This window comes from Corella eumyota, chromosome 3, assembly GCF_963082875.1.
Source record: "Corella eumyota chromosome 3, kaCorEumy4.1, whole genome shotgun sequence".
Classification (NCBI taxonomy): domain Eukaryota; kingdom Metazoa; phylum Chordata; class Ascidiacea; order Phlebobranchia; family Corellidae; genus Corella; species Corella eumyota.
This window is the reverse complement of record NC_137492.1, coordinates 2,389,902-2,404,032: the sequence shown is the minus strand read 5'-3', so window position 1 is coordinate 2,404,032 and position 14,131 is coordinate 2,389,902. Positions and strand designations below refer to the sequence as shown.

The window sequence follows — 14,131 nt, the reverse complement described above, 5'->3', positions numbered from 1 at the left end:
AAATTGTCATCAAAGAAATTGAATTAATAAAATTAATTAAAATTTAATTTATGATTGAAAAAGAGGATTAAGTGATAAAATGAAAAGGTACTTTTAAAATTCCTTAAAGTTATAGTCTGTAAGTTATTCAAGAATTCACGTGACTACAGAATAAGGCTAAACAATTTGAACCCAGTTTTTGTAAGTCTTGACTTTCACTTTCTATGGATGTGTCAACTTAATGTTATTGTTCACTTTACACCTTGTCATTTTTTTATCTAAATCGAACAAGTTAGTATATCAGACTAATTGTTCTATTGTCTAAACGCCATTATCAACGTGCGTAGGGTTGAAATAATATTGATACTGCGAAGATAAGACGCGTTTTCTTATCGGGCTACCTTATCAAGGGCGTCCGCAACTTATATGCAAACAATACAAGATCAAAACCAACCGCTGGCTAATTACAAACGGAGAGTATAAACAAAGTAGTCCCGTACGAAATGGATTAGCGGCGCAATCAGGCTTATTACGATTCCAATCGTACCGAATAAACGACTTGGCATGGAAAAAAGGCAAGATGCAAGATCGAATGACTATATAAGCTAGACCTAAATTCCTAGAAGTCATTACATGCATTCAGCAAGCTAATATAATTAGACAAATAAGAAAGAATTAATATTGAATATTGACATATTTAAAAATATTGTTTATATCGTTCTTATATTCAAAAGAAATGACAAGTCCAGTTCCTATATTTGAAGCATTACCAAGTAGTGAGAAATTTTACGAGATGTTCTCTAGTCACCACAATCAAATGAAGATAGATCCTAATAGCAACGACTTACCTTTTATTCCGTACATGAAGCTAAGAGATCCTGTACAACATGCAAGAAATGTACCAGTATTGGATAACAGAGGCCGAAATGTCAGCAAAGTTTCGGATGACAGCAACAGCACGAACGACTCGTTTTTACCCCCTTCACCTATTTCATCCAACAACGACAGTTTTTTGGGTTTAAGACCTTTAAGTTCACCCTGGTCTTCAACATATAGTTCACCATCTTTAAGGACAAATTCGTCGAAAGAAAGTTTTAGCGATGCATCGGAAACTTCGCAAAATTACCCAGCAGTTCGACCGAGCAAAAAACACTCAATTTTCTCTATTGACTCGATCCTTTCCAAGAAAGACAACAACAATAAATCGAATGAGAGAAAACCGAAAAGTTTTAGCATTAAACGCATAAATCAACTTTCTGGCGAACAACCCAGCAAAAGAAAACGAACTGAAAAGCCTTACAACCCGTACATTCAACCAAACAACCAAGCAACTACTGGATTTTTACCTTCAAGCTTACACCAAAATGCAACACCAAAAAATCCACCAAACATTAACCATTACAATGGACCAAGTACACCGGTCAACCATCAAAACATGCTTAAGGCATACGTACAGGATTACTATAGAATGACAATGGCAAGCCAAGAAACGGGTATGCCAGGCCATGGATTTCCAACTCCACCGATTACTCCAAGACTTGGATGGCCTATGAGCAACTTACAAAACATTCAAGCAAATATGATGAAAAACTATGCGCGATCTCCAGATGTAACTGGTAAGCAATTAACTTATTTTATAACCGAATTTGTTGCCATTATTTAAAATCAATAAAATTTAAATTTGCCTGTTTGTGTTTAAAAATCGATTTCGTTATTTTGTAATTATTTTTTCCACCTCCACAATGCATCATTAAAGTGGGGTCGTTTATCAATAGGTTTTTATATTTAGAAAACCAAAAATAACTGCTATTTACAAACCATTCCGCATACCTGTATAACCAGCTAACTAAAATTAATTATGTATATCTAAATATAAATCTAATTTCAGGTCTTACCCCACCTAACCAACGACAAGATGGATTGTATAGTTCCCCACCTAGCGACGAAGAAAAAGGCAAGCGAGCTCGCACAATATTCACAACCCATCAACTAGAGCGATTAGAAGTAGAGTTTGCTAAACAACATTACATGGTCGGAACTGAACGATATTACCTCGCTAGACAACTAAACCTCAAAGAATCACAGGTATTTAATCGTAACAACGTATTTCTAAACCTTACAATTTTTTATATTTTGCGAAGTTGCCTTATCACATTAATGTTAAACAAATACAAACCAGTTTTTTTTTACCCTTTTTTATACAGAAATTCATATTAAATTGATTTTATGTTTTAAGGTTAAAGTCTGGTTTCAAAACAGAAGAATTAAATGGAGAAAACAAAAGCAACAAGACAGCAGTCAATCCCAATCTAATCAAAGTACTAAAAAATCTAATTTTGCCACGCTCAGAGAACAAGCATTATCCACATCCAATTAAATTTCTTTATTTATTTTTTCTGATTAACTTTTGTTCCATTTTATAATTCAAGTGTTAAATTTTTGATTAATTTAACTATTTCATATTTATTAATCTCGTATTGTTTAAATGTCATACCATTGTATTTATATTTGTTTTAATACCTTGCCAAATATTTTTGTGTTACACTGTATTACACCCTTTATTATTTACAAATATGTTATTTTATTTTTGTAAACCACTAATTAGTCAAGACAGTAAATAAAGAGTTGAGGCCAAAATAGCTTAAGAAATTTAGATTTTCACAAAAAGAAACATTTTTTGAACAAAATAATACCCAATTTTCGATATACATTATTTTTGAACTTTGACATACAAAATGGATCGCAAAAAAGCAATATTAATTCTATGATTGATCTAGTTTTTTAACCCTTAGCTTCTAGTTTAGCCACCAGCCTTTCAAGTTGTCTCTTAGCTTCACATTGTGGAAAATTGCTCATATTATAATATTGGGGGGCAATTTTTAACATCCTAAAAAAAATATAAATTCAATATTTTAAATTACCTGCAGCGGAGTGTAATGGTAAGAACACTTGTTACACTACACAAGAGGTCGTGGGTCCAATGCCCACTAATCTCATGCTGTAGCGCCCTTATGTAAGATGCTATAAACTCTTGCTGAGCCAGCACTTAATCAGCAGCATAATTATCGGGCAATTATATTTTCTATAATATCCCAAACTGCCACAGGCAACTCGAGACTGGGTCAGAGTAACTGATGTAACTGTTTAAGTCGCGCATTCGACTTTCCCACATCGAGAAAAAAGATATATACAAAAAAAATCAATATATATGGTTTTTGTTATTAAAATCTAAAATTCATTTACCATTCTGGTTTAATATCAGTGCATGTTCTGATGTAGTTTTTTGTTGTTAGTACAAATTCATTATACAACACCCATTCAGGTTTATGGTCCAAGCAAGTGGAAGGGTGAAGTTGGACAACTTGGTTGTCCTTCACTGTCAAGTAGTGACCAGTACGTTCTAGATGTGCAACCTAAAAACAAAAAAATATTCAAGAAGTCATAAATATTACTGTCATACTAAATCAGAGACGATATAACTTATAAATAAATCAAACCTAGAAAAATAATAGGCAGGTTAGCTTTAGATACTAAATAAAGACTTGGGCATAGTAATGTTAGTTACTTTATGTTTAGGATGTAAAGTCAGCCTTCTCACATCAGAAATAAATAAATTAATAAAAACAAATAGCAAATTTTCCCCTAAAGATATAAACCATCTGCACAAATACCTGCATGAAAAATCCTGACACCAAAGCCTTTCTTATATTAATGTAATAATCCCTGCTCGTAAATTCCGTGCTTCTTCTTGGAAGAGCAAATCGATCCATGATCCGAGCCAGTTGGGTTCTTACATTATCACAAGCTTGCATGGAGCGATTGTTGATGAAATTATCAAAGCACCATTGTGTGTTCGCTTGATCTAAAAACAAATTTTTTTATTTTTTTAAAAAATGATTATGGATATTTAGTTTAGTAAGACCTCTAATTTACATATATTTTTTATGAGAAGATCAAGTTTACAACTTGAACATAGAGTAACAACAGTTACCCTGACCCAGTCTCAAGTTGAACTTGACAGTTTGGGATATTTAAAATTTTAATAGCCCGATATTTAAGCTGCTGATGAAGTGTTGGCTTAGCATGAATGTAGTAACATCAAGTGTTCTAACCACTCCACAAGTGTTCTAACCACTATCTGCCAGTAACATTAGGAGTTTTTAATAACAAAAATTACACAGCGCACAAAAAATGTTCTCTTACTTTGTTTGAAGGCATGATAAACATTCAACATTGTCAGATGGTCGCCGTCGATGTGTGCAAATCTCATTTTCGACTCGTCCGCTTGTTTCTTCGCATCACCAGGTCTGACGAAGCATTGTGGCACTGTTGGTCACAAGAACAGGGGACGCGGCACAAGTGCCACATCACGACCCGTCACGTTAGTCACAAACTAGTCAAAACTACTACTCAGTAAGTTATCTTATGTAAAAAACATTTAAAATGCCAACCAAAAGGAATTGAATTAGATTTACATTATGAAAAAATTATCGGGTCAAAGTAAGGCAGATTAATTTCGTAATGAATTTTAGTATTTAAATATCAATTTTACTCGAAATATCAAAAAATTTAAAAAAGGCAAAAAATATTTTAAGAAACACAAAATGTACCTGATAACATAGCAGTGATGCTGAGAATCTCGTTAGAACAATTGTGTTCACATGATGCAACCAACATCTTAGAAAGTTGTGGATCGAGAGGAAATTCAGCCATAATTGAACCAAGTTCAGTAAGATCTCCATCATCATTTAAAGCAGCTAAGTAGTTGAGTAATTCCAATGCTCGCATCAGCGTTTCAGGAGCTAAAAAAAATTAAAAAAAAACATTTTTACAATTATTTAAACTTTACTAAAGGTAACAATATACAAATACAAGAATATAAAAATTGAAAAACCTAATAATTAAGTTCAAAAAAAAGTAATTTTTGACAAATTTTTATGCACTTGTAAAGATAACAAAGTATTATAAATAATTAAAAAAAAACCTAACATTAAAAATATGAACACAACTGACCAGGAGGATCCATGAAATCAAAATGAACAAGATCGTCGATCCCCAGCTTCTTAAGATGGAGGACAACTGATCCCAGGTTCGATCTCAAGATCTCAGGGTAAGTATTCTCCTTTAAAAATAATAATAAAAAAATTTTTAAAATATTTTGAATTTTTAAATAAAAGAATTTCTAATGTTTACCTGCATTTCAGTCTTGTAAGCCTTCTCTGTATACAATCTAAAACATTTTCCTGGTCTTGTTCTTCCCCCTCTTCCAGACCTCTGCTGAGCACTTGCTTTACTGATAGCTGACACCAACAATGACTCAACCCTAATTCGAGGGTTGTAAACCTATGGATAAATATACTAAAGTTATATAGATGAAAAATAATGTAAAAAAGGGTAAAATGGGTTTTAAAACTTTACCTTTTGTTTAGAAAATCCAGGGTCAATTACAAATACGATTCCGTCGATTGTTAAAGATGTTTCAGCAATGTTCGTTGATACAACAACCTTAAAAATAGAAACAATATTTAAATTTTTCAGCTAATTTTCTGTTTTTGGTTAATTACTTTTTAGGCTTTAGCAATTAAAAAACATTTACTAATTTTTTTACCTTTCTTCCTATTGCTCCATTTTCTTTCTTCGGAGGAGCTTGTTCGAAAATCCTTTGCTGTTGTGCTGGAGGAAGAGTTGAGTAAAGTGGAATGACTTTTAAGTCTCCAACCTCTGGCCCTAAGTTATCAACTTCTGACTTAATCCTCCGACATGCCTCATCAATTTCCTAAAAGAAAAAAAAAGAAAAAATCAAAATATAATGAAAGACCAACAAGAGAAATCAAACCCAAGGCCTTAAAAAGTCAATTGAATCTGCTTTTAAAGCCATATTACTACTAGATGTTGTTTGGCACTAAACAAACACACAGATTTATAGAAAGAGAAACAAAGGCAAATAAATTTGGAAACATATAATTTTACCTCTTGTCCAGTAAGAAACAACAACACATCCCCTTCCCCTTCTTCGCAAAGATGAATCTGAACAACAGTCCGGATAGAAGCCTCCAAGTAATCCCTCTCCGGCTCCGGAGTGTAGAAGATCTCCACAGGATGAGTCCTCCCAGGAATGGTGAGAAGAGGAGCCTCGTTAAAGTAGTGTTGAAATTTCCCAGCATCCAGTGTGGCACTCATGACAATAATCTAAAAAAAAATTATTTATATTTTTATTTTTTTTACAAAAAAACATTACGTGGACAAAAAAACATCTTTAAAAATAACAAAATCTAAATAAATATTTATTTACCTTTAAGTCTGGTCTTTGCTTAATGACCTCCTTGATTACACCAAGTAAAATATCAGTAGCAAGCGTCCTTTCATGAGCTTCGTCGAGGATAATGAAATCATATCTTTCCATAAGAGGGTCCGCCATTGCTTCACGCAACAACATACCGTCGGTCATGTACTTTAATAAAGTCTTTTGTGAAGAGCAGTCCTCAAATCTTAATGAAAATATTAAAATTAAGACAAAATTTAAAAAAATTGAAGGTACGATAATGGTAGGATCAAAATCTAAGTTTTTTTTAGTAAAAATTTGATTCAAAACCTGATAGTATATCCAACTTCTTGTCCTAGCATGACGTCCATTTCCTCTGCAACACGTTGTGCCACGCTCATTGCTGCCACACGCCGCGGCTGCGTACATGCCACAGCTTTTCTGTTCTGTATCGGATGCTTGGCTCTTACATATTCAACACACCATTGTGGAATCTAATAATTTTGAAACTTAAAATTAAATCTAATTTTTGTATATATACACCGAACTTAGGTTATAGGTAGAGTAATGTCAAATAACATGATACATATAATTAATAAGGTCCAGCGTATGAGATAATGTATGTGAAAAAAAAAAAAATAAAAAAAATGTGAAAAAAAAATGTCAAATAACATGATACATATAATTAATAAGATCCAGCGTATGAGATAATGTATGTAGGTCAGCATTTTATATTACCTGTGTTGTTTTTCCTGAACCTGTTTCACCGACCAAAACAATAGTTTGATGTTTGTCGAGCAGCATAAGAAATTGTTCTTTATAATCCCATACAGGCAGCCCTAACCTCTTCTTTAATATGTTGTAGTATTTTTGTGTGTATGGCAAGCTGGTAAGTGGGTTAACAGGTACCTACAAAATGATAAAAAAAGTGAAAATTAATTTGCAAATCAAGTTCCTTGAACAGTAAATAAAATACAACCATTTGTAATAATGGTCTTATTTTAAATGAACAATAGCATTACAAAAAAATAATAAACAGCTTTTATTTATTAACACAACAGTATACCTGAGTTGGATTTACAAGTTTTCCAGCAGATAGAGATTTAGAAATTGAAGACTTTCTATCATCCCGCCCACTTCGGTCTCTATCTCTATCTCGATCTCTATCACGATATCTAAAAAAACAGTATTTGTAAAAAAATTTAAACAATAAGTATATATATACTGCATTTTTAAAATAACAAACAAACTTTAAGAGGTATCGTTTTTAAAATAAAGATTTTATTTCTTTTACAAACTACTTAAAAACATAAACAATTTTTTTTAAACAAAGAAATCCAATTTTTTTTACCTGTCATCATCCCGATCACGATCTCGATCCTTCTCCCTTTTTCTTCTTGAATCATCTCCTAAATCCAACCTATGTCTTTTCGACATTATTACTTTTACTTACTTTAATTTAAATAAATTTAATTCTAAATGGAAAAATAACAGGGCAGGGTTAGAAATAAATTGACAGCAATAATAAAAAGCAAAAAAACAGTGAAATTGAGATATTTTGGATAAGTTGAATTTACCACAAAGATATTCAAATAAAAACAAAATTAATTTTAGATTTTAATTATATGACAAAATTCGTGATACAGAAAATGATTATTTTTAAATATTGACAGTTTTAAATTGGCAACAAACATATTTAGTTATAATAATTAATTTAAAAAGAAATATTAATACACATCATTTAATTGTCATTCATTATTTTTTACAAATATATTTAAAGTTTAGCACATAGCCATAATACAACAAAAAAAATTAATCTTTAAATTTTTAGTTAATTAAAAATAAAAAAATTATTTTGGCAACAGTTATTTTTTTAGAGCAATTTTAAAAATAAAAAAAAATTATTTAAAAATTCCTATTACAGAATTGTTAAACTTTTTTACCAAAACATAATAAACACACTGCTTATTTTCTCCAATAAAAAAAAAATAAAAATAGCACCAGAAAATAATAAAAAAAAACAATATTAAATATATCACAATTAACAATAATTTTTATTTAAAAACCATGATAAATACTAAATCCCTATCACAAACAACACCAAAAACGCAAACAAACTGTTGTTCTTCAAATAAAAATAAAATATCATGTTGTAATAAAGGCATAGGCAGTTAAACAGTTATTTAAATGCAATATAACTTTAGACTTATTTGATGCCACTACTATAGTTCGGTTTTCAAATCAACAATTAATTTTTAATAATTACGAGCCTTGTTTAGTTGAGAACTTTGATACGCTTGAAACAAATTCGAATGATCGTGATATTTGCGTTGATGCTTTTTTAACTTGGTCTTTTTTGTTTTTCCTCGATCGTATTCTTTGTTCCAATCATCTTTCATTACGTGTCTTCTTTCGATCGCATCCATTTTAGCATCTTCCTGGACCCAGGAATTTTCCCCACCCCAGGTCTTAATTTTACCCGTTGACCCATAACCCTTGTCAGCAGATTGATGTAATAAGGACTGTAACACATCTGATCGATTCGTTAGCTTTGAGGGTTTAGGTTTGTTATTGGGAACATATTTTTGATCCCATTTTTGAAGAACAACAGAACTTCCGTTTGTGGTGCTTGATACTCTTTTGGGTTCTTTCTCTTGTAAATGATTACTGATAGGGAGTTCAATTTTCTTGATTTTCGCTTTTGGTTCAGATGAGTTTTCTGTTTCTGTTGGTTCCTTAAGTTTTTGCTGAAGCACTTTTAAAGTCTTAATATAAGATTCCTTTTCTTTGTCCGATCTTCGGCTTTCGTTTGAAGAGGAAGAATGATTGTCATTGTTTCCTCTTTTTCTCGATCCAGAGTTTAATCCGATAAGATTTTTGTTGGGGCTGCACTTCTGATGGTTGTGGACTTTCTGCCAATGTTTTTGTCTGTGAACTGGAGACCAACTGTTTAATTTAAATGAGATTTTAGTTTTCTTTGGTGAATTAAAATCAGGCTTTTTCGTGGAAACGGTGTTTTCAGTTTTGGACTTATCTTTAGTTATACTGTGGCTATTATCAGGAATATCTTCCTTTTTGACATTACAAGAAATATCTTCCTTTTTGACACTATTAGGAATATTTTTCTTTTTGACATTATTAGGAATATCTTTCTTTACAATTTCTGTTGGTTTGGAAATGGAAGTTTTGTTTTGACAGTGATTTTCAGTGATAGTATTGCTTGGAGTAGATTTAATGACTGCCTTTTTAGTTTTGACTTCTGTAATTTTTAAAACTTTAGGTTTGTTTTTAACGGGCACTGCAAAAGTACTGCTTTTTGATTCCTTCTTTTTATCAGAATCATATGTAGGTTTTATTGAAACGGCGTCAATACCATTGGTTTGGCCCACGTTGTTATTACCATTTGTGCTTTTGTGATAAGTCGGTATAACTTTAGAAATAACATTGTTTTGTGAGATTGTAGTCTTGGCCTTTACAATTTCATGGTTTGTTTTGTTAGCAGAGGTTTTGTGGTAAAACAACAAATAAGCTTGTTGGCTAAGAACTTGATTAATACCAACTTGATAGACAGAAGAATCGTTTAAACAATACCATTGCCCGTTTGGCGCTTTTGCATATGCATAATAATGACCTGATTGGCAACTAAAACCAGAATGGACCAGCACAGCATACAGTTCATACCATTGGTTACCACTTTGCTGGGTACTCATATAAGGTAGTAAGTTAAGTTTCGATGGATATGAGACCTCGCGGTTAACTTTGTTGCCCATAAATGATGAAAATCTTTTGAGTTGAATGGTTAAAACATTTGATGCCCTGTGAATTGAAAATCGTTTGGTCGCAGATACTGAATTTTTACAACCACTGCATTTGTAGGAGTTATCTCCTTGCAGAATGTCGGGTTTTACAAACTGTTCAAAGCAGCGTTTTAAGTCGTTACATCCTTGTTTGTTTATATCAAGACTTATATCAAGAAAAGGGTCAAAAGTATCTGACACTGCTTTGCATTGTCTGCACTTTATTCGACTTCTAAGATAACCACCAAATATCTGGTACACAAGGGTTGTAGCTTTGGTGTGAATATCGAGTTTACTAGAGTGGCCAAAGAGACATGATTTCTGCATCGCATCAATTGAGTATCGGATAAATTCATGAGCATCTTCCTGCCTACCAAAATGTAAATGTTTAGCAATCAGTCGCAAGTTTTTAAGTATGTTCATTGGCCGAATAGATTGTCCTACATTCTTAAAACTCTGCTGTATATGTCTCTGTAACGCACATAACATACAAAACTGTCCGTTCATTTTACACATAGCAACATGGTTGCAACTTATTAGATAATTTGCAAGAGGTGGGGTGTATGTCAGACACTGTAATGCAGAATTTAAGAAACAAGTATTGCCAAGATTAGATAAACCAGCGCCGGCACGCATGGATTTTTTCCATGCCAAGTCTAATTTGTTCCCCATAAACAACATAATCCTAGGATTAGGTATCCCATCATTTTCATGGCTTGATTTCGTATTTGAACTCTTTGAACTGATGCTAGAAACAGAACTGCCAGCATTTAATACAGTGTATTTACTCTTTAGTTTATTTATGTCTATTGAGTATGAATTCTTGGCGTTAACAAACTCAATTTTTTGGAGTAATAATCGCTTTGCTGATGAGTAAAGATGTTCGTCGATGCCATTCGGCCGTCCAACTCCACTTTTTTCCTTGCTAACAAATAAATTGTCCGCCACTTGCTTGGCAATAGTCATTTTTTGATCTTAGTACATTGTAATTTTACACATAAATTCATATTATCAGATTTTTAATTCTGTTTAATAAAAATTTAATATTTAATAATATATATTTACTACATTTTGTTTCTAAAGTTAAAAATTGTACTTTTGCCTTTTATTTAGGACTTTTTTTATAGTACTTTTATTGTTTTTAAACCATTATAATTACATTTTCTGATTTTCTTTTACCGTAAAATCGTAAAAACGAGTTACCGGTTAAATATCTAATTAAAAGTTAATTTATTTGTAAAACACATACAAAATATTAAATTATCTTAAAAATATATCTACCTTACTTTACTCATATTGCCTTAAAACCTATGGCAAGCACGTATAATTAGCTAATTATTGGGTTAAATTAGAATCAAGAAACCACGCCACGCATTTTTTTCTTCGCCATATTGTCTGACAATAACTCTATTCATGCGTTACATAAATAGAAAAAGTGTTGCCAAAAAAATCCATCTTATTTGTAGAGTTTACGTTACCAAACAAATCACAAAATTTTAATATTTTCTTTATTCTTTTTTTGAAAGTAATAAAGTACGTTGACCGTCAAATAACTACATAATTTTCTTATAAAAAATATTCACAAAAAGAATTGATCCCGCTATAAATATTAAATACAAATTTTACATAATTTTCGAATTAATAATAGTTACATAATTTACAATTGGCAAAATACATTACAAATAGAAATGCTTAGTAATAATTTACCACAATATTATGATTTAGTTAAGTTAGGCTTTTATGATTTATTATTCAGTTTGGGTAAAGAACACACTATAACCTGACAAAATTGGAAACTTTGGCGAAGTTGCATATTAAAAAAATCTTGTTCATAAAAAAATAACAAAAAGTTCAACCGACAACACCCGATTTTTTATTTACAACCGATACAACGTTTAGGAAAGTGAGTTCCCATTTTCCTTGGAATCTACCACTACACTGTTAGATCCTTTTTGGTCGTTTAAAATTACTGATGTGCTCATTTTTCTCGTGCTAGTGTTATAGTTTTTAAAAGGCTTGGGCTTGCTTTTAAAACACGAGAACGTCAAAGCCATCATTACTGCTGACTTTAAGCCAGAAAGACGATGTGACAATAACAATGGACTAATCAGGCAGTAGACCAGCGGCAAGGGCGTAATAAAATTAACAAGGGCATGGCTGAAATGTATATCAGGAAAGATAAAATCTACAACAAATAAAACCATCACCGGTGCTGAACAAAGCAGAAAAAGTCCGAATAAAAGGAAGAGTACTTGGTGGGAGGCATGGTAACGCGATAGTGTTTTGCGGTAACTAACTTTTCTGCGGCCACCAGTTGTTGACATCTCACAGTCAGCGTTGTGAACGGAATTAATCGAGTTGCACAGCAAAACCAAAAGCCCACTACACTCTAACGCCCATAATATAACCACAACCAGCAAGTATGTCTTAGACATTGGCGTATATACATGAGAGCAGCGTTGTTCAGGACAGATAGGTCGGTGCGATGCGTAGCTTAGCGTACAGAGACACTTACTGGTGCAATTCCAATCTGTCATAGCCAGCAATCCAAATATGGTTGGCAGAGCCCACACCAGACAAATCAGCGCCTTGGCTTTGCGCTTTTTAATTTTGGGGTCATATCTTGTGCATTGTTCTGTTCTGGTCGTTCTGCCAACAATGTATGTGCAGTCGTCAATGGCGTAGATTAAAAGGCCAATGTTACCGCAAAGGATTAGAGAGAGCGCAACCGTCATACCTTTAAAAAAGTCAATTTGTATTTTTAATAGTAAGATATACTGTTTACAAAAACATCAAAAGCAAAGGCTATTTGCTGACCACGTAATATCCGCCCACTCTATGCGTTTTACTCAAATGGTTATACTTTTAGTTGATAAATTAAACACGCGGTTTTAACAGTAAATGCGTTTTTTGCCGCACATTCTCAAAAAAATGCAAGATGCACTAAATTTACACAAATCTACTAAAAAGAAATCACCTTACTATAATAAATTACTTTAATTTCAGTAGATTTTTTCTACTTACCTTTTCTAAACGCCCACCAAGGGTTGGGTGTAGTGGGTTCAAATCCATAATAGTAGTTCATAAAATGGTAAAATCCCAGCGCGCATGTCACAAAATTAGCAGTCAACGTACTAGCCACATAACGATACACGTTGTTTTGCCTTAACCTGCTCCGGTACAATGCTAATGAGACAAGAAAGAAGACGTTTTCGAATCCTACAAGAGCTGGGACGATGGATACAGCTTGAATAAAGGTCTTCTTTAGGGCTTCACAAGATTCATTTGGCGGGAATGTAGACAAGTTGTGTATAGTAGACAATGATGGATCAACAAACAGCCGAGACTGCACAGAGTCGTTCATTTTACTTTTTAATTAAAAGTTTTTTTAAATATTCCGTAATCTGTAAAATAACAAATAACTTTTTAGTAGAATATGATTTTTCCCTTTTTTCTAACTTTTAGGCAAACTTTAATTTTGAAATACGTAAAAAGTACAAATTTTGTGAGCTGCAGTTACAACTATCAACGCTGTATAGTATTTGCACATTTTAAAACAAAATAAACATTGTTTAATTACAAAGGTTACCCTATTATTTTTAATTTATCACAATAAGTTAGTTTAAAAATTAATTAATATTATAGTACACAAACATTTAGTAAACAGATAAATCAATAAATCGTTAGACTAACTAGTTTTCAACATACAGCTCTCTCTAGCTAAATAGCATTAGTGTATTTTAGATAAGTACTTAATTTTAAAGGTCTTTCTTCCGTTTTTAAATTGCACGCGTATTTAATAAACTAATAAACAGCAAATAGTAATAATGTACTTTTAAAAATCCCCTTCTGAAATTTTATAATAACCTTTAATTTTAATAATAAATTCCTGACATGTTGTATTTTTTTAAAGGCGACTTGCAAAATATGTTGCATAAACTAATGACTGTTTTAAGCTAGTAAACAAGCACCTGACTATAAACAAAAGTGATATACGCTCCAAACTATATTGTGTTTTGCTGTTAACGTGAAATTCCAACAATGTTTTGATAGATTTTTCACTTCCCTACTTTCCGCTAAACGTTGGAGGTAA

General features: G+C 32.2%; 3 protein-coding genes across 3 annotated transcripts; all 3 read right to left on the bottom strand.

The window, feature by feature from the left end:
• Positions 1-2,533: 2,533 nt before the first annotated feature.
• LOC145745795 (putative pre-mRNA-splicing factor ATP-dependent RNA helicase PRP1) lies at positions 2,534-7,718 on the bottom strand. Its single transcript, XM_082563956.1, has 15 exons — positions 7,593-7,718; positions 7,308-7,416; positions 6,980-7,150; positions 6,572-6,735; positions 6,272-6,467; positions 5,950-6,168; positions 5,588-5,755; positions 5,398-5,484; positions 5,173-5,322; positions 4,993-5,101; positions 4,590-4,781; positions 4,183-4,305; positions 3,651-3,841; positions 3,223-3,392; positions 2,534-2,866 (listed from the first exon to the last, which is right to left on the bottom strand). The coding sequence occupies exons 1-15, from the start codon at positions 7,676-7,678 to the stop codon at positions 2,761-2,763; spliced, it is 2,241 nt and encodes a 746-aa protein (XP_082420082.1). The 5' UTR covers positions 7,679-7,718; the 3' UTR covers positions 2,534-2,760.
• A 372-nt stretch (positions 7,719-8,090) lies between these two features.
• LOC145745794 (ubiquitin carboxyl-terminal hydrolase 36-like) lies at positions 8,091-11,055 on the bottom strand. Its single transcript, XM_082563955.1, has one exon. It carries the CDS (start codon positions 11,002-11,004, stop codon positions 8,497-8,499), a length of 2,508 nt encoding a protein of 835 aa, XP_082420081.1. The 5' UTR covers positions 11,005-11,055; the 3' UTR covers positions 8,091-8,496.
• A 507-nt stretch (positions 11,056-11,562) lies between these two features.
• Positions 11,563-13,438, bottom strand: LOC145745796 (uncharacterized). Its single transcript, XM_082563957.1, has 2 exons — positions 13,063-13,438; positions 11,563-12,775 (listed from the first exon to the last, which is right to left on the bottom strand). Exons 1-2 carry the CDS (start codon positions 13,400-13,402, stop codon positions 11,934-11,936), a joined length of 1,182 nt encoding a protein of 393 aa, XP_082420083.1. The 5' UTR covers positions 13,403-13,438; the 3' UTR covers positions 11,563-11,933.
• Positions 13,439-14,131: the final 693 nt, after the last annotated feature.

What these genes read in the sequence shown, in the direction of transcription:
- LOC145745796 (XM_082563957.1), bottom strand. Translation starts at nt 13,402, where the DNA reads ATGAACGACTCTGTGCAGTCTCGGCTGTTTGTTGATCCATCATTGTCT. An exon ending in TTGGTGGGCGTTTAGAAAAG is followed by an intron (nt 12,776 to 13,062) that starts GTAAGTAGAAAA and finishes ACTTTTTTAAAG; the next exon opens with GTATGACGGTTGCGCTCTCT.
- LOC145745794 (XM_082563955.1), bottom strand. Translation starts at nt 11,004, where the DNA reads ATGACTATTGCCAAGCAAGTGGCGGACAATTTATTTGTTAGCAAGGAA.
- LOC145745795 (XM_082563956.1), bottom strand. Translation starts at nt 7,678, where the DNA reads ATGTCGAAAAGACATAGGTTGGATTTAGGAGATGATTCAAGAAGAAAA. An exon ending in TGTTTCTTACTGGACAAGAG is followed by an intron (nt 5,756 to 5,949) that starts GTAAAATTATAT and finishes TTTTTCTTTTAG; the next exon opens with GAAATTGATGAGGCATGTCG. An exon ending in TGATTTCATGGATCCTCCTG is followed by an intron (nt 4,782 to 4,992) that starts GTCAGTTGTGTT and finishes AATTTTTTTTAG; the next exon opens with CTCCTGAAACGCTGATGCGA.